The sequence below is a fragment of the Scyliorhinus canicula genome, chromosome 12 (genome assembly GCF_902713615.1).
Source record: "Scyliorhinus canicula chromosome 12, sScyCan1.1, whole genome shotgun sequence".
In the NCBI taxonomy this organism is placed as follows: Eukaryota; Metazoa; Chordata; class Chondrichthyes; order Carcharhiniformes; family Scyliorhinidae; genus Scyliorhinus; species Scyliorhinus canicula.
The window spans coordinates 55,441,476-55,469,308 of NC_052157.1; the positions used below are offsets into that span (position 1 = coordinate 55,441,476).

General features: G+C 47.6%; 1 protein-coding gene across 3 annotated transcripts; it reads right to left on the bottom strand.

Moving 5' to 3' along the window:
* Positions 1–323: 323 nt before the first annotated feature.
* On the bottom strand, positions 324–27,213 carry psenen (presenilin enhancer, gamma-secretase subunit). 3 transcript variants are annotated; one of them, XM_038813606.1, is made up of 4 exons: positions 27,110–27,213; positions 25,415–25,495; positions 1,764–1,868; positions 324–718 (listed from the first exon to the last, which is right to left on the bottom strand). In XM_038813606.1, exons 2-4 carry the CDS (start codon positions 25,473–25,475, stop codon positions 579–581), a joined length of 306 nt encoding a protein of 101 aa, XP_038669534.1. In that variant the 5' UTR covers positions 25,476–25,495; positions 27,110–27,213; the 3' UTR covers positions 324–578. The 3 variants fall into 3 exon arrangements, with proteins under 3 accessions (XP_038669534.1, XP_038669533.1, XP_038669535.1); XM_038813605.1 differs by lacking the exon at positions 27,110–27,213 and adding an exon at positions 26,930–27,064; XM_038813607.1 differs by lacking the exon at positions 27,110–27,213 and adding an exon at positions 26,756–26,774.
* Positions 27,214–27,833: the final 620 nt, after the last annotated feature.

Sequence of the window (27,833 nt, forward strand, 5' to 3'; positions counted from 1 at the left end):
AGACAGACAGAGAGGGAGGGAGACAGACAGAGAGGGAGGGAGACAGACAGGGAGGGAGACAGACAGAGAGGGAGGGAGACAGACAGAGAGGGAGGGAGACAGACAGAGAGGGAGGGAGACAGACAGAGAGGGAGGGAGACAGACAGAGAGGGAGGGAGACAGACAGAGAGGGAGGGAGACAGACAGAGAGGGAGGGAGACAGACAGAGAGGGAGGGAGACAGACAGAGAGGGAGGGAGACAGACAGAGAGGGAGGGAGACAGACAGAGAGGGAGGGAGACAGACAGAGAGGGAGGGAGGGAGACAGACAGAGAGGGAGGGAGACAGACAGAGAGGGAGGGAGACAGACAGAGAGGGAGGGAGACAGACAGAGAGAGTGGGAGACAGACAGAGAGAGAGGGAGACAGACAGAGAGAGAGAGACAGCTGGGGCGAGAGATAGAGGGAGACAGATGGGATCCTGTATTAAAACAGTGAGGAGGAGGGTCCCACAGGGCTGGGAGTTGGGGATATGGTGAGGACACAATCCCAATCAGCCGGCTGGTCCCAGAACGTCCATCTGAACTGATCCATTTCCTCCTCAGGGAATTCCCAAGGGGATGGTGAACGATATATAATCACCAACAGCTCCCCAGATGGGTCGAAATGTCTGATAAATGCTGATCCAGGTGGTGAGGACAGCAATCCATAGCAATAGACCAACCCCCGACCATTTCACATCTGTGGGCAGAAATTACAACAACAAATTGCATTCATATAGCACCTTCAATGTCGTGAACTAGCTCCAGGTGTTTCGGAGCGGTGAAAATGTCACACCGAGCTACATAAACAGATGTATCAAGAACAGGTAACCGAAAGCTCAGTTAAAGGTTATTTTTAAGGAGAGAGCAAGAAAGAGAGGCAGAGAGGTTTGACGGAGGAATTCCAGAGCTCAGGGCCCCCAAACAGCTGAAGGCACGGCCACCATTGGCAGATCAATGGGAATCAGAGGGATGCTCGAGAGGCCGGAATTAGATGAGCACAGAGGTCTCGGAGGGTTGTTGGGATAGGGAGGGTTGTAGGGGCTGAAGGAGGTTACAGAGATAGGGAGGGTTGTAGGGGCTGGAGGAAGTTACAGAGATAGGGAGAGTTGCAGAGGCTGGAGGAGGTTACAGAGATAGGGAGGGTTGTAGGGGCTGGAGGAGGTTACAGAGATAGGGAGAGTTGCAGAGGCTGGAGGAGGTTACAGAGATAGGGAAAGTTGTGGGGGCTGGAGGAGATTACAGAGATAGGGAGGGTTGAGATAGGGAGGGTTGTAGGGATTGGCGGAGGTTACAGAGAAAAGGTTTGTAGCGGCTGGAGAAGGTTATTGGGAGCGGACAGTCGATATTTGAAGACACGGCTGAGAATCTGAAGGCCAATGTCCATCAGTGAACGTTTGGGTTTGATGAGGCACTATGGGGCAATCTAGCACAGCCAATCAACCTAATCTGCACATCTTTGAACTGTGGGAGGAATCCGGGTCAACCGGAGGAAACCTACGCAGACACGGGGAGAAAGTGCAAACTCCTCACAGTCACTCAAAGCTGGAATGGAACCCATGTTAGCGGGGAAAGGGCAGCAGATTTCTGACTGGGCTGAGCCTTAGGCAGGCAGGAAGATGCAAGACCATACACGAGAGCTTGGAATAGTCATGTCCAGCTTGCAATGATGGGGTCAGCCTATTTCCAGGCCTTAAAAGGAGTTGGCAGGATCAGGGAGGACAGCGCATGCCCGTCATACTCACATTTCTTAATCTGTGGCTGTTCAGTGAACTGAGGTTTCATGAAAGCTTCTCGGAAAAACCAGACCACATTCACCAGCCACAGGAACGGCAACAACGCAAAACCACCTGGAATAAATGAGGATAAATCCATCAACAAGGATATGCTATTTGGCCCGTCGGCTGCCCCACACGAGCCTCCTCTAACCCTCCTCTTCGTTCCCCCCCCCCATCACCATCCCCTTCTACTCCTCCCTCCCTCATGTCTTTATCCAGCTTCCCCCTTAACTTCCCTACATCAACACGAGAACAGGCACCGGAATGTGGCGACTTGGGGAATTTCACAGTAACGTCATTGCAGTGCTAATGTAAGCCTACTTGTAACAATAAAAAGATTATTATGTTATTATTACTATTCACCTCAACCATTCCTTGTGGGAGTGAGTCCCACATTCTCCCCATTCCTCGTGGGAGCGAGTCCCACATTCTCCACACAATTGTGGAGCGAGTCGCACATTCTCCTCACAGGAGTGAACCTCCGTTCTCCCCGCTCCTTGTGAGAACAAGCTCCCTGTTCTTCCAGCTCCTCGTGAGAATAAGCTCCCTGTTCCTCGTGGGAACGAGCCGTTCCTTGTGGGAACAAGCTCCCCGTTCTCCCCACTCCTCGTGGGAACGAGCCACTCCTCGTGGGAACGAGCCGCCCGTTCTCCGCACTCCTCGTGGGAACGAGCTCCCCGTTCTCCGCACTCCTCGTGGGAACGAGCTCCCCGTTCTACGCACTCCTCGTGGGAACGAGCTCCCCATTCTCCCCGCTTCTCGTGGGAACGAGCTCCCCATTCTCCCCGCTTCTCGTGGGAACGAGCCGTTCCTTGTGAGGATGAGCTCCCCATTCTCCCCACTCCTCGTGGGAACGAGCCACTTCTCGTGGGAACGAGCTGCTCCTTGTGGGAACGAGCTCCCCATTCTACTCGCTCCTCGTGGGAGTGAGCTCCCCATTCTCCCCACTCCTCATGGGAGCGAGCTCCGCATTTACCCTGCTCCTCATGGGAGTGAATTCCCCATTCTCCCTGCTCCCGGTTACAGATTGTGGTGGAGTACAAATCTGCTACTGCTGACGGCCCACAGTGCCTCAGTCTTTGAGTTGGTAGATCAGTTCTGCTTCTATCCGATTTAGCACTATAGCAGTGCCATACAACGCCATGGGAGCGTATTCTCAACGTGAAGACAGGCTTTTGTCTTCACAAGGACTGTGTGGTGATCACTCCTACCAATACGGTCATGGACAGATGCATCTGTGGCAGACAGGTTGGTGAGGACGAGGTCACCTACGTTTGTTCCCCACTTGGTGGTTCCCTCACCACCTGTTGCATACGCAGTCTAGTAGCTATATCCTTTAGGACCCGGCCAGCTTGGTCTGTGGGGTACTACCGAGCTATTTTCGGTGATGGACATTGAAGTCCCCCACCCAGAGCATTTTCTATGCCCTTGCCACCCTCAATGCTTCCTCCTAGTGGTGTTCAACATGGAGGAGTGTTGATTTGTCCGCTGATGGTGGACAGTACATGGTAATCAGCAGGATGTTTCTCTGCCCATGTTTAACCTGAAGCCATGAGACTTCATGGGGTCCAGAGTCGATGTCGAGGACTCCCAGGGCAACTCCCTCCCGACTGTATGCCACTGTGCTGGCACCTCTGCTGGGTCTGTTCTGCCGGTGAGACAGGACATACCCAGGAATGGTGATAATGGGACATAGTCTGTAACATATGATTCTGTGAGTATAACTACGTCAGGTTGTTGCTTGACTAATCCGAGGCAGCTCTCCCAATTTTGGCACTAGCCCCTAGATGTTAGTAAGGAGGACTTTGCCGGGTCGACAGGCTGGATTTGCCATTTCCAGTGTCTGGGTCTATGTTGGGTGGTGCACCCGGTTTCTTTCCTTATGAAGGCTACAACCGTTTTTGTAGCGGTTTGATTCTACCGAGTGTCGCACTCAGACATTTCAGAGAAGCAGTTGGAGACATCCACATTTCTGTGGGTCTGGAGTCACATGTAGGCCAGACCAGTTAAGGATGGCTGATTTCCTTCCCTGAAGCACATAAGTGAACTTGATGGATTTTTACAAGTGACAATGGTTTCATGCTCATCATTCGACTTTTAATTCCAGTGTTTTATTGGCATTGAACCCGCACCCCCAGAGAATTACTCTGGGTATTTGGATGACTAATCCAGTGACAATACTATTATGTCATCACCTCCCAATATCCCCAATGTTAGGCAAAACCAGGAGACGAGCCCTTCAGTGAATTAATTAAAAATCTTTAACGGACATTTCTGTCCTCGACCAATATTGATTGCAGAAAGATTCCAATTCCACCTCCATAGTCAATAATAATAATAACTTATTGTCACAAGTAGGTTTCAATGAAGTTACTGTGAAAAGCCCCTAGTTGCCACATTCCGGCACTTGTTCGGGGAGGCCGGTACGCGAATTGAACCCGCACTGCTGGCCTTGTTCTGCATTACAAGCCAGCTGTTTAGCCCACTGTACTAAACAAGAAGATGGAACCATTTTACAGTTTGTAGCGTCTTTAAGAAGATTAGCTAGATGTGAATTTGGTAGAACACTTGATACTCTTCGAGATAGGCGGTTTTATGCAGTGAAGTAATTAAGAGGCAGCTGCTTACTGTAAGTGATTTAACTCTAAAGGCTGCTGTATAAGTTGTCACATCTATGGAGCTAACAACAAGAGAAGCTTCACAGGATAGGGGATGGGGCGAAGACCCACAAACTGGATACCTCAAGGAACAGGGCTGCAAAGGTGCCATCATGCCTGCATTGTCCACAGGTTGGACACTCAGCAATGGAATACTGGAATAAATCAAATATATGCAAGAACTGTGGTAAGAGCCATGTTGCCAAAGTTTGTTGGGCTCACGAAAACCTTTCCTACACCAAGAAGATGCAAGAAGAACACAGGCAAACAATTTAGTTGTGTCTACAAATTAGTGGATGAAGCTTAAGATCACGAAAGACAGTGAAACCAAACTATTGCAAGAAATGAAACTTGATGTCTCATCAATGCAGGGAGATCAACAATGTTTTTGTGCATAACCAAACCTTGCTGATCATGAAATTAAAATGGAAGTGGATATGGACGTAGCAGTATCACTAGTACCCGAGACAATTGTAAGGAACTGGCCAAATCCTTGCCCGTTTTGTTTTTCTCGATTCAATCCCTGTCCTCGCAATATTGCAGATTTTGTTTTAAACTGCTGCTAAACTGAAAACACCCCTGGTCTAACGTACTGGCCCAGGTCTTCCTTGATGCTCTGTGGCATAGCCTGTGATGTCATTTTGACAGACTTGGCAAGCAGCCAATCGGTCCCTCTGTGATTCTGGAACATCTTCTGGCATTGTTCGGGATTGGTTAACCTTGTCAAGGGAATTGGTGGAATATTCTGAAAACACAGGCCAGATCCATTGTCAGTTCTGTGCAGACTTGGAAAGCAGCAAGACACTCTCTATCAGCTGACAGGCAAAACAGAATAACTGAGAGCCTGGATTACGGCATGGAACTATAATGTAATTGGAATTACGGAGACATGGTGAAAGGAGGGACAGGAACGACAGGTTAAAGTTCTGGGATATCGTTGTTTTAGACAAGACAGAAGGGGAAACATTATGGGTGGAGCTCAGGAATAAGAAGGGTGAAATCACGCAGGAGGCAGAGGAGCAGTTGTTAGTTGGATACTGAAAAGGTGTGACAAAAGCAGGGTAGTTGTGATGGGCGATTTTAATTTCCCCCATATTGACTGGGAATCCCAAACAGCCAGGGATTCGGATGAACAGCAATTTATTAGATGTGTCCAGGAGGGCTTTTTGATACAATATGTTGACAATCCAACCAGGGAGGGGGCCATACTAGACCTGGTATTGGGGAATGAGCCAGGCCAGGTGATTGATGTTTCAGTGGGGGAGCATTTTAGGCTTAGCAACTATATTTCCATGAGATTTCGAGTAGTCATGAATAAGGACTAGAGTGGCCCTGGGTGAGTGTGCTCAATTGGGCGAGGGCCAATTACATCCAAATTAGACAGGAACTGGGGAATGTGGATTGGGAGCAGCTATTTGACATGTCGGACATGTGGGAGGCTTTTAAAGACCAGTTGATTGAAGTGCAGGGCAGGCATGTCCCTGCAAAAATTAAGGACAGAAATGGCAGGATTCATGAACCATGGATGACAAGGGAAATTGGAAGCTTAGTCAAAAGGAAGCATATGATAGGTCTAGGTATCTTAAACCTGACAAAGCCCTTGAGGGGTACAGTGAAAGTAGAAAGGAGCTTAAACGTGGAATTATGAGGGCTAAAAGGGGCCATGAAATGTCTTTAGCAAACATGGTCAAGGAGAATCCCAAGACTTTTTATGCATATATTAGGAGCAAGAGGGTAGCAAGAGAAAGAGTAGGCCCACTTAAGGACAATGGAGGGAAGTTATGCGTGGAATCACAGGAAGTGGGTGAAATTCGTCATGAGTACTTTGTATGGGTATTCACCAGGGAGAAGGATATGACAAATGTTGAAGTCAGGGATTGGTATGTGAATGCTCTTGAGAATGTCAATACATCAAAAGAGGAAGTGTTGAGTAACCTAAATGGCATTAAGATAGACAATGGGATCTATCCCAGGTTACTGCGGGAGGCAAGGGGAGAAATAGCTAGGACCTTAACAAGATATCCTCACGTCCTCTTTGACCACAGGCATGGTCAAGGAGAATACCAAGACTTTTTAATGCATATATTAGGAGCAAGAGGGTAGCAAGAGAAAGAATAGGCCCACTTAAGGACAATGGAGGGAGGTTATGCGTGGAATCACAGGAAGTGGATGAAATCCTTAATGAGTACTTTGTATCAGTATTCACCAGGGAGAAGGATATGACGAATATTGAGGTCAAGGATAGGTATGTGACCTTTCTTGAGAATATCAATATATCAAAGGAGGAAGTGTTGAGTATCCTAAATGACATTAAGGTAGAGAGTGGGATCTATCCCAGGCTACTGTGGGAAGCAAAGGAGAAATAGCTGGGGCCTTAACATTTATCTTCACATTAGGCTAGGTTCCAGAGGACTGGAGAAGAGCCAAAGTTATTCCCTTGTTTAAGAAAGGAAGCAGGGGCAATCCAGCAAATTATAGGTCGGTGAGCCTTGAATCAGTGGTGGGGAAGTTTTTGAAAAGATACTGAGGGACAGGATGTACATTTGGATGAAAAGTAGTCTAGTCCATAGTGTGACAGGCAGCATGGTTTTGTACGGGGAAGGGCCTGTCTCACCAATTTAATTGAGTTTTGTGAAGAGGTGACAAAGAAAATTGATGAGGGAAGGGCTGTGGATGTAGTTTATATGGAGTTTAGTAAGACGTTTGAAAAGGACCCACATGGCAGACTGGTACAAAAACTAAAATCACATGGGATTCAGGGTGGGTTGGCTAGATGGATACAGAACTGGTTTGGTTATAGAAGACAGAAAGTAGCGGTGGAAAGTTGTTTTTCTGAATGAGATCTGAAGCAAGTGGTGTTCCACAGGGATTGGTGCTGGGACCTCTGTTGCTGTAGTATATATAAATGATCTAGAGAAAAATGTGGGTGGTCTGATCAGTAAGTTTGTGGATGACACGAAGATTGGCGGAGTTGCTGATATTGTCGAGGATTGTCAGAGGATACAACAGGATATAGATAGATTGGAGACTTGGACATGGAAATGGCAGATGAAGTTAAACTGTGAGGTGATGCATTTTGGAGGATCAAATCTAGGTATGAATTATACTGTAAATGGGAGAACCCTTCGGAACATTAACATAGAGGGACCTGGGCATGCAGGTCCACAATTCCCTAAAAGTGGCAACACAGGTGGCCAAGGTGATGAAGGTGGCATATGGCATACTTACATTCATCAGCCAGGGAATTGAGTACAGGAGTTGGGAAATCATTTGGCAGCTGTATAAAACCTTGGTTGGGCTGCATTTGGAGTGTTGTGTACAGTTCTGGTCACCACATTATCGGAAGGAGCTGGAAGTTCAGGAGAGAGTGCAAAGAAGGTTCACCGGCCTGGTCTTGAGGATGTTGGCTACGAGGAGAATAAACTAGGAGTGTTTTCACTGGAAAAACAGAGGCTGAGGAGAGACCTGATAGAGGTCTTCAAAGTTATGAGAGGCATAGACAGAGTGAATAGTCAGAGGCTTTTTTCAAGGGTGGAAGTGTTAATTACAAGGGGGCACAGGTTCAAGGTGAGAGGGGAAAGTTTAAGGGAGATGTACGGGATAAGTTTTTCACGCAGCGAGTGGTGGGTGCCTGGAACGCACTGCCAGAGGATGTGGTAGAAGAAGGCATATTAGCAACATTTAAAAGGCATCTGGATGGATACATGAACAGGGAGGAAATAGAGGGATACAGACCGAGTAAGAGCAGAAGGTTTTTTAGTAGTTAGGTATCATGATCGGCACAGGCTTGTTCGGCCGAAGGACCTGTTCCTGTGCTGTACCTTTCTTTGTTCTTTTGGCCTGACGATTTGAATGCTTCCAGCCAGCCCGGGAAAGTAATTTCTGGCTTAAATGACACCAGCCAGGTCGCTGGAAGTGTAAAACTTTGTTGGAAAGGCCTGGTAATTTAAATGCTTTAAGCTAGCCTGTGAAAGTGGCCTATGAGAGGAGCTGTAGGTAAGTAGACATTCCTATCCTGATTAAGAACTGTGAAGCCAGCGCTCCAAATTCTCACTCCCCCGCTGGATTCTTCCCGAGGGTTCAGAACAAGGAGGGGCTGTTTAAAAACCCACTTAAAACCCTCAAGCTGAGAACTGTAGTTTCAACTCAGTGAGGCTGATAGTCCATCTGGTGGACGCAAGCTAGAACTGCACAGGCCTGAGGGGGACCAACAGTGTGAGACGGAGGTCAGTCAAGTGGAAGTGACTCCTCAAAGACAATTCTATAGCCTTGCCAGTTCTAATCGAAGCCAGACAGTTATTTCCAATCTTTTCCCTACCCCCACCATATGTTTGTCTGGTGTGTGCCTGGATGGAGGGTGGGTGCAGTCAAGGGTTAAAGATCTCAGGAAATGAAGAAGAATGAGGGGGGAGGATCTTATAGAAACACAAAATTATGAAGGAAATAGGTAAGTTAGAAGCAGGGAGGTCATTTCCATTGGCGGGTGAAACTAGAACATGGCCTCAAAGGGGGAGCAGATTTAGGACTGACTTGAAGAGGAACTTTTTCATCCAAAGGGTTGTGAATCTGTGGAATTCCATGCTCTGTGAAGCAGTTCAGGCTACCTTGTTGAATGTTTTTAAGGCAAAGATAGATAGATTTTTGAACAGTAAAGGAATTAATGATTATGGTGAGCGGGCGGGTAAGTGGAGCTGAGTCTACAAAAAGATCAGCCATGGTCTTGTTGAATGGCGGAGCAAGCTCAAGGGGCCAGATGGCCTACTCTTACTCCTAGTTCTTATGAAAATACACAAATTATTGGATAATTCATTTATGTTGGGACTCTGAGGTCTGTGAGGCTGGAATACAACAATAGACCATGCAGGGTCTCATTTAGCACAGTGGGCTAAACAGCTGGCTTGTAATGCAGAACAAAGCCAGCAGCGCGGGTTCAATTCCCGTACCGGCCTCCCCGAACAGGCGCCGTAATGTGGCGACTAGGGGCTTTTCACAGTAACTTCATTGAAGCCTACTTGTGACAATAAAAAAGATTACTACTTACCCAGGGTGTTGTAACACAATTTATAATCAAAATGATCACAATGAATAGTGGAGCAGGCTCGAGGGGCCGAAAGGCCTCCTCCTGCTCGTATTTCCTACGGTTCTATGATTCATTCGGCTCTATGACTGAAGTTGAGCTATACATAAAAATCATGTCAGACAGCACACCCAAATGTCTCAAAGCTAGAACCATGCCATATGCCATCAAGCCCAAAGCTGAAGAAGAACTAGAAAGATTAGGAATCAGTGAACCTGTTGCTCCAAGTGATTGGGCGACACCAATCTTTCCTGTATTGAAACAGGATGGCTCAGTGAATATTTGTGCAGATTTTAAAGCTACCATGAACACAATTTTGAGCCACTGCCGCTCATTGAGAATTTGTTTGCTGGACTTTCTGGAGAGCAGAAATTCAATAAAATTGATCTTTCACAGGCATATCAACAGTGGCTGCCAAATCAAAGCCACTACTCATCAGCGTGACAAAAGTCTGTTTTGATACAGAACACTTTGTTTTGGAATTACATCTGAACCTGCAGTCGTCTCGCACATTCTTTTTTTTTGTTGGTATTGTTAACTGAGAGTTTCATTTATATTATAACAACAGAGCGGACAATACCAACAGAACAAACAAAATAAAAATGTAAGGATATTTACAGAGCGGCAAGATGCAGTCTATGTACAAATGTGAGGGCTCCTGTTTGCGATACCCCGCCGCGTAGGTTTGACTCTCGTCATCATTTTACCCTGGCACTGAACCATACCAGGAGGGAGTGTGGGGGGGGGGGGGGGGGGGGGGGGGGGGGGGGTGGGGGGGGGGGGGCTTGTTCGGCACTAGCCTGGCACGGTTTGGTCTTGTCGTTGTGATCGCTTCCGCTTGCACTCTTGCCTTTTGTCCCTCCGGGCTCCCCCTTCCTATGTTCCCCTCTTGCTGTCTCTCCCCACCCCTGTCCCAATCCACCCTCCTCCTCTCTTTCTTCCATTGTCTGTTGTGTTTCCTCCCCTCCCTTATTGGCTGCTGGTCACAATCAGGTCTTGGAACAGGCTGGTGAATAGTCGCCATGTGTTATATAAGCCCACCGTTGATCCCCGGATGGTATACTTTAGAGCCATCCGCAGTCAACCAGCAGTCTTTGGCAGGCGATCGGGAAGGCAAAGACTAGGGCGTCTGCCCCGCTCCCCATAAAGAGCTCTGGATACTCCGATACCCTGAAAACCGCACTAGTGGGCAAGGCTCCACCCTCACCACCTTGGACATGGCCTCAAAGAGGGTTATCCAGTACCTGACAAGCCTGGGGCAAGACCAGAATATGGGGATGTGGGTGGCCGGGCCTCCCTGGCACCGTTCACATTTGTCCTCCACCTCTGGGAAGAAGCCGCTCATTCCTGTTCTGTTTAAAGTCTCGCACACTATGCCTTCAGGAGAGGAACGATTGATAGTATTTGCATCTCGAGCTTACTAGTTCAAAAATGAATTACGCCCAACTAGAAAAAGGAAGCTCTGAGCATCATTTTCAGTGAAAGAAGTTTCTACCATTACCTTTACGGGGGTCATTTTACTCTTTTAAGGGATCATCGATCCTTGACTACAATCTTTGGGCCGTAAAAAGGTATATTTTCTTTGGCAGCTAGCAGATTGCAAAGATTTTTTTTAATTTAGAGTACCCAATTATTTTTTTTCCAATTAAGGGGCAATTTATTGTGGCCAATCCACCTAACTTGCACATCTTTGGGTTGTGGGGGTGAAACCCATGCAGACATGGGGAGAATGTGCAAACTCCACACGAAGTGACCCAGGGCCGGGATTCGAACCCAGGTACTCAACGCCGTAGTCCCAGTGCTAACCACTGCGCCACATGCCGCCCTGCAGATTGCAAAGATATCCAGTATCACAAGTCCGAGCAGCATGCAAATGCTTCTTCATGATTGATGTTACATGTCAAGCATGACCCCGAATAAGATGTTGTCAATATTTTGTATTCCTCACTCTTGGATGGTGTACCCGTGCCTTCATCTCAAGTTCAAAGGTACACAAGAACTGAACCAGTGATGGGGAAGGTGGTGCAATAGGTCCAAAAAGGAACAATGTCAGACATTCAGCGGAAAAATCCAGACCTCAAGGGTCTTTCCTGTTTATTCCCTTATTTCCCGTTTCTTTTATTTTGATGTTACTATTTTGTTCCATACACGATTAATGGACATGTGTCTTTCAGTCAAGCAGCAGAATTCAGGAGTTATAGGAGAAAAAAACTCTGCTAGTTGCTGGTCTCTGCTGGTTTTAACAAGAGTTGTCAGCACCAGAGACAGAGATGAGATGGGACTCGGTTTGATTGATTGGTTGGTGGCCAATGAATTGGCCCAAAAGGTCATACTCTGCGCCTTAACAGCTGGTAATTGGATCCTATCCCAGTGGAATGATTTTCAGAGTTGGAGGGAGTTTCAGTTTGACCCCCGGCAGCAGAGACGTAAGATCCTTCGCTCTCTTTCTCCAGAAAGGTAATATTTCTGGATTGGCCGAATGTTTTGTTCAATCATTAAAGCATTCTGTCAAAGCATCAAAGGACCAGGGAACATCATCAACAAGAGTAAACAAATTTTAAATATCTTACCGGAACACTACATGCTACCACACAAAGTTCACTGGCAATGCTGCTGCTCAAGAGGAAATTACAAACAGTTTGATTTGTTAATTCCACCTGATACTTCAGAGATTGTCAAACGACAATAACAAGCACAAATTGCTAGGTGGGAGAAAATCTCCAAAAAGCGAGTATTCGACCAGGGAGAGAGTGTGTTAAACTGGGAGCTATACCACCAACAAGAAATGGATACCGGTATGATTCAAGTGAAGACAGGTCCAATATCATACACTGTACTGACGGATGATGAAAGAGTTTGCCGACATCATGCTGATCAGTTACTTGCTGCACAAAGTGAGTTTGCAAACACTGCTCAAGAGGTTCTACCTTTTGAAGATCTAGCGAGCAATACTTTGGAAGAAAATTAGTGACGAGTTCAGGTTCTGCTTCGGAGGGCTTTTCAGTGCCCATCGTGACAGGTACTGAAATAACTACTCAAGAAGTACCATCTACAGAAAGAAATGAGGACACTTCTCAGGTCGCAGGTAGCTGAGTTCAAGAACGGCAAATTCTACCAAAAAGACATACACCAAAGAGGTTGTCTTATTGAATTGTAGATATGTTTATCAGGGGATCTGTTGAATAAATGTTGCTGGGGGGGGCGCCCTGTTTAGCTCTGTTGGCTGGACAGCTGGTTTGCAATGCACAGCGAGGCCAGCAGCGCAGGTTCAATTCCGTACCGGTTGAAGTTATTCATGAAGCCCGTCTTCTCAGCCTTGTCCCTCGCCTGAAGTGTGGTGATCCTCAGATTAAATCACCACCAGTCAGCACTCCCCCTCAAAGGGGAAAGCAGCCTATGGTCATTTGGGCCCATTGATGCCTGCTGGTTCTGCAGCACGTGGTGTGTAGCGATACCAGCAGTGTGTTTGCGTGGGATTTGGACAGATCACCATTTTTAAAAAATGTTTTTTTTGGTTTTACGATTATTTACAGTAACATTTGCCATGGACACAAGAGAAAAGAAAAAATGGGAATCTACAAAATTGGAATACAAAAGAAGATAATGAAGGACAAACAAGCCTGCATACAATCAGGAAATCTATGTACAGGAATGGAGGCCCCTGTTTTTGAGCCCACAGAAGTCAGTTGACACAACCGTACTGTTTTACTTGTATCTCTGTTGCCCCCGGTACTAGAACATACCTGGGGGGCGTGTTTGAACATAGAACATACAGTGCAGAAGGAGGCCATTCGGCCCATTGAGTCTGCACCGACCCACTTAAACCCAAACTTCCACCCTATCCACATAATCCAATAACCCCTCCCAACCTTTTTGGACACTAAGGGCAATTTAGCATGGCCAATCCACCTAACCTGCACGTCTTTGGATTAGGGGAGGAAACCGGAGCACCCAGAGGAAACCCAGGCAGACACGAGGAGAATGTGCAGACTCTTCACAGACAGTGACCCAGCAGGGAGTCGAACCTGGGACCCTGATGCTGTGAAGCCAGCGTTAGCTCTGTGTGCTACCGTGCTGCCCTTTGGGATCGGCAGCGCGTGTTCCGGCTTTGCTGTTGTGGTTGCCCTCGCGTGCCCTCGGCCTTTCTCCTTTCTAGTTCCCCTATCACCATCTTTATGGTATCGAGTGACACCCTTAATAATAAGAATAATCTTCATTGTCACAAGTAGGCTTACATTAACACTGCAATGAAGTTACTGTGAAAAGCCCCGAGTCGCCACGTTCCAGCACCTGTTCGGGTACACAGAGGGAGAATTCAGAATATGGAACTTATCTAACAGCACGTCTTTCGGGACTTGTGGGAGGCAACCGGAGGAAATCCAGGCAGACACGGGGAGAACATGCAGGCTCCACAGACAGTGACCCAAGCCGGGAATCGAACCTGGGACCTTGGAACTGTGAAGCAACAGTGCTACCCACTGTGCTACACTAATAAACCGATCATCGGGTTTTAGGCGAATCCAGAGTGTGGGCACCTCCATACCGTTTCTCTTTGTGGCGACAAAGAAATATAACAATTCCCACTGCTGAATCCCCCACTATCAATGTCCTGAGGGTTACTATTGACCAGAAACTGAACCATATTAGCCATATAAATACTGTGGCTGCAAGAGATGGTCAACCTTGTGCCGTGAAGCACGATGGTAAAAAAAAGAGGCCAACAGAATTGTCCGTGTGGAAAACTGCCTTGCTGAAGAATGAATTTCATGGGAACAGACAGAACGATGGCTTGCAATGGGAAATTTTGCTGATAAAACTTGTTTTGAAACAGAGAGAACGGCTCTCTCACAGTCGAATGATGCCTAGAAACTACCGAATTGTTTAACTTAAACCTTATAAAAAATAGTAACTTTGAGGTTTCAAGGGCGATAACTCTGGGAATCAACATAGAATCATAGAACTTACAGTGCAAGAGGCCTTTCGGCCCTTCGAGTCTGCACCGGCCTTTGGGAAGAGCACCCTACCTAAGCCTACACTTCCACCCTATCCCCTGTGGCCATCTAAAATGGCTGCCCACAAAGGATAATGGGAATTGTGGTCAAGTTGGGATAGACAGTATTGTGTATTGCGCAAAGGAAAACCAGACCAAACTGAAACTTGCCCCGTTAAAGGTCAATCAACGATTTCCCCAGGACAATAGACTCAAATTAACGAATAGCAACAGTAGTAGACTGACCGGCGCCGCTTCCCCTTATTTGGAACGGCATATGTACCTGGGACAATGGCAACTAAGACCCGCCCAGCCATCGAGGCACCCGCCCCTAATTGGCCAGAATCGATTAGGGTGATCAAGACCCTATCGATCCATTGGATCCTGAGTTAGCACTGCCTAAAAGGGCACGAAAAAGGAGAAGTATAAGAGGCACTGCTCAAGTAGGGATCCTTCAGGGCAGCACGGTGGCACAGTGGTTAGCATTGCTGCCTACGGCGCTGAGGACCTGGGTTCGAATCCCGGCCCTGGGTCACTGTCCGTGTGGAGTTTGCACATTCTCCCCGTGTCTGCGTGGGTTTCACCCCCACAACCCAAAGATGAGCAGGATAGGCGGATTGGCCACGGTAAATTGCCCCTTAATTGGAAAAAATAATTGGGTACTCTAAATTTATATTTTAAAACAAAAGTAGGGATCCTTCTCTTTTGGACACCAACTGCAGCATAACGACCAGCCAAGTTCAAGACCTGCGACTGGCACCTGAGAGACGAATCGCAGTCGAGACGAACCTGACGACTTCCAGCCGACACACGTGGGGACTCAGATAAAGGCCTTATCTACCTGCACCAAGCCGGTCATCCAGAAGTTAAGTAAAGGTCATCTTAGTTCATAGGTGTAGTTTAATGCGTAGCCGCGAGTTCATTGCACATAGAGATAAGTCTTGTGTTTAATAATAAACTGTCCTTCGAAATAACATACTGGTTGTGTGGTAAATTGGTCAATACAAGAAACATACTCGCAGCTTGCGGTTTGGTAATAGAAATAGCAACACCCTGTAACCCAGTAACCCCCACCTAACCTTTGGACATTAACAGGGCAATTTCTCATAGCCAATCCACCCAACCTGCACATCTTTGGACTGTGGGAGCAAACCGGAGCACCCAGAGGAAACGCACGCAGGCACAGGGAGAACGTGCAGACAGTGACCTGAGCCGGGAATCGAACCCTGGTCCCATGAAGCAACAGTGCTAACCACTGTGCTGCCGTGCCACCATACAAGAAAAGACCGGAGCCTGGGAGCTCACAACGTTCACCCTCCTGAGCGAGCCTGGTCAAGTTCTCTCTGTCGGGGCAGTATGTTTTTGTTCAAGCTTATCTAATTGCTTAAATCGGCACATAGCTAAAGACGGAGTTAAATAATAAAAGCTGTATAAATCAAACTTGCAGTGAGTATTAATAATTGACTGTCGTCAGTTGATGCCAGCAGAGGGCAGCAACAAGAAGGTCAGAGACTGGGAATCCTGCAGCAAACAACTCACATCCTGACCCCTCAACTCACATCCTGACCCCTCAAAGTCACTTCACTATCTACAAGGCACAAGTCAGGAGTGTGATGGAATGCTATCCACTTGCCTGGATGAGAAGCTCGACACCATCCAGGACAAAGCAACCCGCTTGATTGGCACTCCTTTCATTAACATTCACTCCCTCTACCACCAACGCACAGTGGCAGCCGTGTGTACCATTTGCAGGAACTCACCAAGGTTACTTCCGCAGCATCTTCCAAACCCACGACCATTACCATCTAGAAGTACAAGGGCAGCAGATACCTGGGAACCCCACCACCTACTAGTTTTGCTGACAATGAATATATGTAGGAAAGTAAATTGTGAATACTCCTTGGGGGACTTATTTGCTGGGGAGGGTTTAAACTAAAATGGCATGGGGATGGGAACCTATGCAAGGAGTCAGAGGAGGGACAACAGGGACAAGGACAAAAGATAGAAATGGGAATAAGAAAAGTGATGGGCAGAGAAATCAAGGGCCAGAATCAAACAAGGCCACAGTGAAAAATAGTCGGAAAGGGACAGCTAATGTTAAAAAGACAAGCCTCATGGCCTTGTGCATTAATGCGTGGAGCATTTGCAATAACGTGGATGAATTAATCGCACAAATTGATAAAACTGGGTATGACATAGTTGGCATCATAGAGACACGGCTGCAAGGTGACCAGGGATGGGAACTGAACATCCAGGGGTATTCAGTATTTGGAAAGGACGGACAAAAAGGAAATGGTGATGGAGTTGCATTGCTGGTTACAGAAGAAATTAATGCAATAGTGGATTCTGTATGGGTCATGCTGAGAAACACCAAGGAGCTAAAAACCTTAGTGGGATTTGTATGTAGCCTCTAAACTGCAGTGGTGGTGTTGGTTAGGCATTAAACAGGAAATTAGAGACCCATGCGATAAAGGCACATCTGCGGGATGGCGCAGTGGTTAGCACTGCTGCTCCATGGCAGTGAGGATCCGGATTCGATCGCGGCCCCAGGTCACTGTCCGTGTGGAGTTTGCACATTCTCCCCATGTCTGCGTGGGTCTCACCTCCACAACCCAAAGATGTGCAGGGTAGGTGGATTGGCCATGCTAAATTGCCCCTTAATTGGAAAAAAAGATTTGGGTACTCTAATTTATTTTTTAAAAGATAAAGGAACATCTGTAATTATGGGTGATTATAACCTGCATATAGATTGGGAAAATAAAAATAGTAACAATACCATAGAGGAATTATACCTGGAGTGTATACGGGTGGGTTTTCTGAGCCAATATGTTGAGGAACCAACTAGAGAGCATGCCATCCTCGACTCGGTACTGTGTAATGAGAACGGGGTAAGTGACAATTTAGTTATGCAAGACCCCTTGGGGATGAGTGACCATAATATGAGCAACTTTTTCATTAAGAGTAACGTAGTTGATTCTGAGACAGGGGTCCTGAATCTTAATAAAGGAAACTACGATGATTTGAGGGGTGAGTTTGCAAAGATGGATTAGGGAACATTACTGAAAAGGATGAAGGAGGACAGGTAATGGCAAACATTCAAAAAGCGCATGGGGGAACTGCAACCATTGTTTATTCCTGTCTTGCACAAAAGTAAAACGGGAAAGGTGGCCAAACCATGGCTTACAAGAGAAATTAGAAATATTTAATTCAAGGAAGAAGCATACAAATTGGCCAAGGAAACAACAGACTTGAGGATTGGGAGCAGCTTAAAATTCAGCAAAGGAGGACAAATGGATTGATTAAGGGAAAAATAGAGTACAAAAGTAAATTTGCAGACTGTGAAAACTTCTACAGTTATGGTGAAGACAGATGTAGGTCCCTAACAATCAGAAACAGGAGCATTGGGGAACAAAGAAATGGCTGAGCAACTAAACTTTGGTTCTGTCTTCACAAAGGAGGACACAAGTAAGATAGCAGAAATGTTGGGGAACACAAGGTTCAATGAGTTGGAGGAACTGAAGGAAATCCGTATTAGTAGAGAAATGGTGTTGGGGAAATTGATAGGATTGAAGACCGATAAATCCCCAGAATACTTAAGGAAGCGGCTCTAGAAATAGTGGGTGTACTGGTGGTCATCTTTCAAGATTAGATTCTGGAATAGTTCCTACAGATTGGAGTGTAGATAACATAACCCTGCTATTTAAAAAGGGATGTAGAGAGAAAACAGGGAATTATAGACCAGTACGCCTGACGTTCGCAGTATGGAAAATGCTAGAGTTCTAAAATCTAAAATATTGTATGGAGAGCACTTGGAAAATGATGGCAGCATCAAAAAGAGTCAGCATGGATTTACAAAAGGGAAATCATGTTTGATAAATTTACTGCAGGTCTTCGAGGATGTAACTAGAACACAGAACGATACAGCGCAGTACAGGCCCTTCGGCCCTCGATGTTGCACCGACATGGAAAAAATCTAAAGGCCATCTAACCTACACTATGCCCTTATCATCCATATGCTTATCCAATAATTTTTTTAAATGCCCTCAATGTTGGCGAGTTCACTACTGTTGCAGGTAGGGCATTCCACGGCCTCACCACTCTTTGCGTAAAAAACCCACCTCTGACCTCTGTCCTATATCTATTACCCCTCAATTTAAGGCTATGTCCCCTCGTGCTAGCCACCTCCATCCAAGGGAGAAGGCTCTCACTGTCCACCCTATCTAACCCTCTGATCATTTTGTATGCCTCTATTAAGTCACCTCTTAACCTTCTTCTCTCTAACGAAAACAACCTCAAGTCCATCAGCCTTTCCTCATAAGATTTTCCCTCCATACCAGGCAACATCCTGGTAAATCTCCTCTGCACCCGTTCCAAAGCTTCCACGTCCTTCCTATAATGAGGCGACCAGAACTGTACGCAATACTCCAAATGCGGCCGTACTAGAGTTTTGTACAACTGCAACATGACCTCATGGCTCCGGAACTCAATCCCTCTACCAATAAAGGCCAACACACCATAGGCCTTCTTCACAACCCTATCAACCTGGGTGGCAACTTTCAGGGATCTATGTACATGGACACCGAGATCCCTCTGCTCATCCACACTACCAAGAATTTTACCATTAGCCAAATATTCCGCATTCCTGTTATTCTTTCCAAAGTGAATCACCTCACACTTCTCCACATTAAACTCCATTTGCCACCTCTCAGCCCAGCTCTGCAGCTTATCTATGTCCCTCTGTAACCTGCAACATCCTTCCGCACTGTCTACAACTCCACCGACTTTAGTGTCGTCTGCAGATTTACTCACCCATCCTTCTGTGCCCTCCTCTAGGTCATTTATAAAAATGACAAACAGCAACGGCCCCAGAACAGATCCTTGTGGTACGCCACTCGTAACTGAACTCCATTCTGAACATTTCCCATCAACTACCACTCTCTGTCTTCTTTCAACTAGCCAATTTCTGATCCACATCTCTAAATCACCCTCAATCCCCAGCCTCCGTATTTTCTGCAATAGCCGACCGTGGGGAACCTTATCAAACGCTTTACTGAAATCCATATACACCACATCAACTGCTCTACCCTCACCTACCTGTTCAGTCACCTTCTCAAAGAACTCGATAAGGTTTGTGAGGCATGACCTACCCTTCACAAAACCATGCTGACTGTCCCTAATCATATTATTCCTATCTAGATGATTATAAATTGTATCTTTTATAATCCTCTCCAAGACTTTACCCACCACAGACGTTAGGCTCACCGGCCTATAGTTACCGGGGTTATCTCTACTCCCCTTCTTGAACAAAGGGACCACATTTGCTATCCTCCAGTCCTCTGGCACTATTCCTGCAGCCAATGATGACCTAAAAATCAAAGCCAAAGGCTCAGCAATCTGTTCCCTGGCTTCCCAGAGAATCCTAGGATAAATCCCATCCGGCCCCGGGGACTTATCTATTTTCACCTTGTCCAGAATTGCCAACACTTCTTCCCTACGCACCTCAATGCCATCTATTCTATTAGCCTGGGTCTCAGCATTCTCCTCCACAATATTATCTTTTTCTTGAGTGAATACTGACGAAAAGTATTCATTTAGTATCTCGCTTATCTCCTCAGCCTCCACACACAACTTCCCACCACTGTCCTTGACTGGCCCTACTCTTACCCTAGTCATTCTTTTATTCCTGACATACCTATAGAAAGCTTTTGGGTTTTCCTTGATCCTACATGCCAAAGACTTCTCATGTCCCCTCCTTGCTCGTCTCAGCTCTCTCTTTAGATCCTTCCTCGCTTCCTTGTAACTATCAAGCGCCCCAACTGAAACTTCACGCCTCATCTTCACATAGGCCTCCTTCTTCCTCTTAACAAGAGATTCCACTTCTTTGGTAAACCACGGTTCCCTCGCTCGATCCCTTCCTCCCTGCCTGACTGGTACGTACTTATCAAGAACATGCAATAGCTGTTCCTTGAACAAGCTCCACATATCCAGTGTGCCCAACCCTTGCAGCCTACTTCTCCAACCAACACATCCTAAGTCATGTTTAATGGCATCATAATTGCCCTTCCCCCAGCTATAACTCTTGCCCTGCGGGGTATACTTATCCCTTTCCATCACTAACGTAAAGGTCACCGAATTGTGGTCACTGTTTCCAAAGTGCTCACCTACCTCCAGATCTAACACCTGGCCTGGTTCATTACCCAAAACCAAATCCAATGTGGCCTCGCCTCTTGTTGGCCTGTCAACATATTGTGTCAGGAAACCCTCCTGCACACATTGTACAAAGAATGACCCATCTAATGTACTCAAACTATATCTTTTCCAGTCAATATTTGGAAAGTTAAAGTCTCCCATAACAACTACCCTGTTACTTTCGCTCTTTTCCAGAATCATCTTCGCCATCCTTTCCTCTACATCCCTAGAACTATTAGGTGGCCTATAGAAAACTCCCAACAGGGTGACCTCTCCTTTCCTGTTTCTAACCTCAGCCCATACTACCTCAGAAGAGGAGTCCCCATCTAGCATCCTTTCCGCCACCGTAATACTGTCCTTGACTAGCAGCGCCACACCTCCCCCTCTTTTGCCCCCTTCTCTGAGCTTACTAAAACACCTAAACCCTGGAACCTGCAACAACCATTCCTGTCCCTGCTCTATCCATGTCTCTGAAATGACCACAACATCGAAGTCCCAGGTACCAACCCATGCTGCCAGTTCCCCAACCTTATTTCGTATACTCCTGGCATTGAAGTAGACACACTTCAAACCACCTACCTGAACACTGGCACCCTCCTGCGAAGTCAAATCTGTGCTCCTGACCTCTATACTCTCAATCTCCCGTACCCCAAAACTACAATCCAGGTTCCCATGCCCCTGCTGAATTAGTTTAAACCCCCCCAAAGAGCACTAACAAATCTCCCCCCCAGGATATTGGTGCCCCTCAGGTTCAGATGTAGACCATCCTGTCTATAGAGGTCCCACCTTCCCCAGAAAGAGCCCCAGTTATCCAGAAATCTGAATCCCTCCCGCCTGCACCATCCCTGTAATCACGTGTTTAATTGCTCTCTCTCCCTATTCCTCATCTATCACGTGGCACGGGCAACAACCCAGAGATAACAACTCTGTTTGTTCGCGCTCTGAGCTTCCATCCTAGCTCCCTAAAGGCCTGCCTGACATCCTTGTCCCCTTTCCTACCTATGTCGTTAGTGCCAATGTCGACTACGACTTGGGGCTGCTCCCCCTCCCCCTTAAGGACCCGGAAAACACGATCCGAGACATCACGTACCCTTGCAACTGGGAGGCAACATACCAAACGTGAGTCTCTCCCGCTCCCACAAAATCTCCTATCTGTGGCCCTGATTATTGAGTCCCCAATTACTAATGTTCTACTCCTTTCCCCCCTTCCCTTCTGAGCAACAGGGACAGACTCCGTGCCATTGGCCCGTACCCCATGGCTTACCCCTGGTAAGTCCCCCCCCCCACAAGTATCCAAAACGGTATACTTGTTACTCAGGGGAACGACCGCAGGGGGTCCCTGCACTGACTGCTTCTTCCCAGTCCCTCTTACAGTTACCCATCTATCTCCAGTCTTTGGTGTAACTACTTCCCTGAAGCTCCTATCTATGACCCCCCTCTGCCTCCCGAATGATCCGAAGTTCATCCAGCTCAAGCTCCAGGTCCCTAACACGGTTTTTGAGGAGCTGGAGTTGGGTGCACTTCCCACAGATGAAATCAGCAGGGACACTGACGGCGTCCCTCACCTCAAACATTCTGCAGGAGGAGCATTGTACTGCCTTCCCTGACATCACCTCTAGATTTAAAAAAAAAAACAAGAAAAAGAAAAAGAAAGGAAGAGCTTACCTGATATTACCTCAAACCCTGCTCCCGCTGAAAGGTAAGCAAATTTAAAGGCACTCACTCACCTTCACGACAGGCCCCTGCACCGGCTTCCCAACCACCGTGGGGTGGGGGGGTTGGTTAGAGGAGGAGGTAGGGTGGGAAACACTCAGTGTTTTGGGTTTAACTGTCACTTGACAACAGCCCCTCTACAAACCACCTTCAACTTAGGCTGACCACACTGCACGTATGCAAATTTCCCCAGAACAGCTGATCAGTAGCTCTGCTCTGCTGCCCTCTGCTGGATGATTGCCTTCACTCAAACTCCTTGGGTCTCCTTCGCAGGTTCACCTTCAACTTAGGCTGACCGCCCTGCACGTATGCAAATTTCCCCAGAACAGCTGATCAGCAGCTCTGCTCTGCTGCCCACTGCTGGATGATTGCCTTCACTCAAACTCCTTGGGTCTCCTTCGCAGGTTCACCTTCAACTTAGGCTGACCGCACTGCACGTATGCAAATTTCCCCAGAACAGCTGATCAGTAGCTCTGCTCTGCTGCCCTCTGCTGGATGATTGCCTTCACTCAAACTCCTTAGGTCTCCTTTGCAGGTTCACCTTCAACTTAGGTTGACCGCACTGCACGTATGCAAATTTCCCCAGAACAGCTGAGACAACACTAGTAGTGTTGATGAGGGGGAGCCAATGGATGTGATTTATTTAAACTTCCAGAAGGCTTTCGACAAAGTCTCGCATAAAAGCTTAGCGTGTAAAATTAAAGTGCATGGGATTGCACTTTAATTGCACTTATGGTCTTATGATTGAGGGACGTGTACTTAAATGGATTGAAAACTGGTTGGCAGACAGGGAACAAAGAGTAGGAATTAACTGGTCTTTTTCCGAATGGCAGGTAGTGACTAGTAGGGGACCACAAGGATGGGTGCTGGGTCCCCAGCTATTCACAATGTATATTAATGATTCAGATGAGAGAACTAAGTGTAATATCTCCAAATTTGCAGATGACACAAAACTGGGTGGGAGGGTGAGCTATGAGGAGGATGCAGACGGCTCAATGTGAGGTTACCCATTTTGATAGCAAAAACAGGATGGCAGACCATTCTCTGAAGGCGATAAACTGAGAGAAGGGAATGTACAATGAGACCTGGCTGCCCTCGTACACCAGTCGCTGAAGGTAAGCATGCAGGTGCAGCAGGTGGCAAAGAAGGCAAATTCTATGTTGGCCTTCATTGCGAGAGGTTTTAGAGTACAGAAGCAGGGATGTGTTGCTGCAATTATACAGGGCCTTAGTGCAACCACATCTGGAATATTGTGTGCAGTTTTGGTCTCCTTATCGGAGGAAGAATGTTCTTGCTCTAGAGGGAGTGCTCGAGAGGGTTTACCAGACTGATTCCTGGGCTGGCGGGATTGATGTATGAGGAGAGATTGAATCGGTTAGGATTGTATTCACTGGAGAATGAGGAGGGGATCTCATAGAAACCTATAAAATTCTAACAGAACTGGACCGGGTTAATGAAGGAAGGACGTTCCCGATGGTGGGGGTGTTCAGAACAATGGGATCATAGACTGAGGATACAGGGTGGACCATTTAGGACAGAGATGAGGAGAAATTTCTTCACCCAGAGAATGGCGAGCCTGTGGAATTTGTTACCACAGGAAGTAGTTGAGGCCAAACATTGTATACAGCTCATGGGGCTAAAGCGATGAAAGGATACAGGGAGGGGGGAAAAGAGTGGAAACAGGTTATAGAGTTGGATGATCAGCCAAGATCATAATGAATGATGGAGCAGGCTCTAAGGGCCGAATGGCCTCCTCCTGTTCCTATTTTCTATGTTTCAAAGTAAGAGGAAGTAAGAAGGCCACAAATGGGCATAGAAAGGTTAAGTGAGCAGTAAAATGGAGCATGTGGGAAAGTGTCCATTCTGTCAGGAAGAATAAAAAAGTTTATTATCTAAATGGTGAGATTGCAGCGCTGAGGTGCAGAGGGATCTGGGTGTCCGAGTGCATGAATCACAAAAGACTGGTATCCTGCTACAGCAAGAAATTAGGAAAGTTAATAGAATGTTATGGTTTGCTGTGAGGGGAATTGATTATAAAGTAGGGAGGTTATGATTCAATTGTACAGGGCATTGGGAGACAACATCAGGAGTATTGTGGACAGCATTGGTCTCCTTATTCAATGTGTTGAAAACAGTTCAGAGAAGGTTTCTCAGCCTAACACCAGGAATGGGCGGGTTGTCTGATGAGGAAAGGTTGGAGAGATTTGGTTTGTATCCACTGGAGTTTAGATAGTGAGAGGGGATTTGATCGGAACCTTGACGATCCTGAGGGGTATTGACAGGGTGGATGTGGAGAGGATGTTTCCTCTTGTGTGAGAATCTAGAACTCGGGGGTCACTGTTCAAAAATAAGGGGTCGCCCGTTTAAAATGAGGAGAAATTGTTTCTCTCAGAGGGTCTGGAACACTCTTCCTCAAAAGGCGGTGGAAGTAGGATCTTTGAATATTTTTCAGGCTGAACTAGATAGATTCTTGATTAACGAGGAGAGTGAAAGATTATCGGGGCGATCGGCAGGAACGTGGGGTTGAGGTGACAATCAAATCAGCCAATGGCCTTATTGAATGGGGGAGCAGGGTTCGAGGGGCTGAATGGCCTCCTCTTGATACCGATCCAGATGTTCGTATCTAACTGTAGACCGTGCTCCAGGTCTTGGCTAGTCAAGGTTCGAAACAAATTGTTTTCCACTTTTCAATTCTATTCCTGTATCCAGGCAAATGGAGTATATTCCCGTGAGGTACAGGTACACCCACTGTGCTGTTAGGGAGGGTATTCCAGAATTTTGACCCAGTGACAATGAAGAAGCGGCCGATATATTTTCAAGTCATTATGAATGACTTAGACGGGAACCCCCAGATGGTGGGGTTCCTGGGTATTTGCTGCCCTTGTCCTTCTAGATGGCAGTGATTGTAGGTGTGGAAGGTGCTGTCATTGTTACATGTTATTTTCCCACTGACTACACACCCTCAACCCGCATTCGCTGCAATACTTCTCACCCAGATAGTATTTACGACAGAGGTTCAGTTTATCTTCATTGCTCACTCTCTCCAGATTCATTTTGCTAGTTGAAGTGCTACCTGCAGAGAGAGAGAAAGGGGGAAAGAGAGATTGATGGTCAGCAAGCAACAGCAGCAAGGTGGCAAAAGGATAGAGTCTGGAATGGGATCATCATTTAATTCTCTCCGCTAGGCATGGTGGCACAGTGGTTAGAACTGCTTCGTCACGGCACCAAGGACCAGGGTTCGATCCCGGCCCAGGGTCAGTGTTTGACCATTCTCCCCATGTCTGCGTGGGTCTCATCCCAACACAAAGATATGCAGGATAGGTGGATTGGCTATGCTAAATTCCCCCTTAATTGGACAAATTACAAACAGTAAAAATAAAATTCTCTCCTCCAATTAACATACTCTCTGTATTTTAGTACCCCACCAATACCCTCCTTCCCTCCCTTCAATTCTCCTCCCCTCTTCCTCCAGCACCCTCCTCTCTCTCTCCTCTCCAGTGCCCTCCTCTCCTCTCTCTCTCCAGCACCCTCTTTCTCCTCTCCAGTGTTTTCTTCTTTCGCTCCCTCCTCTCCAGTGCCCTCCTCTAGAACATAGAACAGTACAGCACAGAACAGGCCCTTCAGCCCTCGATGTTGTGCCGAGCAATGATCACCCTACTTAAACCCACGTAACCCAACAATCCCCCCATTAACCTTACACTACGGGCAATTTAGCATGGCCAATCCACCTAACCCGCACATCTTTGGACTGTGGGAGGAAACCGGAGCACCCGGAGGAAACCCACGCACACACGGGGAGGACGTGCAGACTCCACACAGACAGTGACCCAGCCGGGAATCGAACCTGGGACCCTGGAGCTGTGAAGCATTGATGCTAACCACCATGCTACCGTGAGGCCCCAGTCCAGTGCCCTCCTCTCTTCTCCCTCTCTCTCCCCAGTGCCCTCTTTCTCCTCTCCAATGTTTTCTTTCGCTCTCTCCTCTCCAGTGCCTTGAGGGGCTGTTTTAGTACAGGGCTAAATTGCTGGCTTTTAAAGCAGACCCAGGCAGGCCAGCAGCACGGTTCAATTCCCGTACCAGCCTCCCCAAACAGGCGGCGGAATGTGACGACTAGGGGCTTTTCACAGTTACTTCATTTGAAGCGTACTTATGACAATAAGCAATTTTAATTTCATTTTCCCCCTCTCTCTCTCACACTCCTCCACAGTGCCCTCCTCTATAGTACCCTCCTCTCTCTCCAGTACCTTCCTCTATAGTTCCTCTCTCTCCCTCCAGTACCCTCCTCTCTCCAGGGCCCACCACAATCTCTCTCCAGTACCCTCCTCTCCAATACCTTCCTCTATAGTTCCTCTCTCCCTCCAGTGCCCTCCTCTCTCCAGGGCCCTCCTCTCGGTCTCTCCAGTACCCTCCTCTCTCCAGGGCCCTCCTCTCCAGCACCCTCCTGTGCAGTGTATCCTCTCCAGTACCCTCCTCTATAGTTCCTCTCTCTCCCCTTCTATTCCTTTACCTCTCTGTGTCCTGCCCCCGGTTGATTTCCTGCTTCTCCCTCTCCCTCTCCCTGCCTCTGCAGCTCTCACGGCTCCTGAGCCGCCGCACTGAATGCCGGGAGTCGCGCTGCGGAAACTACAACGCCCAGACTGCACCGCGCCCGCCGGCAGTCATTAAAATAATCATTCTCAAAACTTCCCAATTTTCAGTCAATCTGGATCGGCTCAGCTCCGCGTGAACTTAGGTCTGTCAGACCAGGGCTGACATGTCCTGCTCTTATTTTTCATTCCGCTGCAGCCCCTCCCCCTCCGCGGGGTGGGACCAACTGTGGTTGAGGTGGGGCTCGCTGACGCGCACGCGCACTGAGGAGAGGTGTCGCCAGGACAGGAGAGGGCGCTGCAGCGGAAGGACCTGAGCGGGGGGCATTGGGTGAGAGCCCATAAGGGGAGAATGGGTGGCGCCAGGACAGGAGAGGGCGCTGCAATGGGAGGACCTGAGAACGGGTATGGGGAGAGGGCGCATGAGGGGCAATAGGGTGGTATCCTGGGTTGGTGGGGGATGGGATATCCTTGGGGGGGGGGGTATCATGAGGGTGGGGAATGGGGATATGCTGAGGGTGGGGAATGGGGATATGCTGAGGGTGGGGAATGGGGATATGCTGAGGGTGGGGAATGGGGATATCCTGAGGAGTGGGGGAATATGGGTATCCTGAAGGGAGGAATGGGGGTATCCTGAGGGGGGAATGGGGGTATCCTGAGGTTGGGGGATGGGGGTATCCTGAGGGGGATGAGAATGGGGGTATTCTGAGGGGGGAGATTGTAGTATCTTGAGGGAGGAATGGGGGTATCCTGAAGGGGATGGGAATGGGGAATATCCTGAGGGAGGGAATGGGGGATATCCTGAGGGGGGAATGGGGGATATCC

Excerpts from the sequence above, each read along its gene's own strand:
- psenen (XM_038813606.1), bottom strand. The coding sequence starts at position 25,475 with ATGAATCTGGAGAGAGTGAGCAATGAAGATAAACTGAACCTCTGTCGT. Across the intron at positions 1,869-25,414 it reads CTGTCGTAAATACTATCTGG|GTGGTTTTGCGTTGTTGCCG; the intron begins GTGAGAAGTATT and ends CATTTATTCCAG. Across the intron at positions 719-1,763 it reads ACAGCCACAGATTAAGAAAT|ATGTGAAATGGTCGGGGGTT; the intron begins GTGAGTATGACG and ends TTCTGCCCACAG.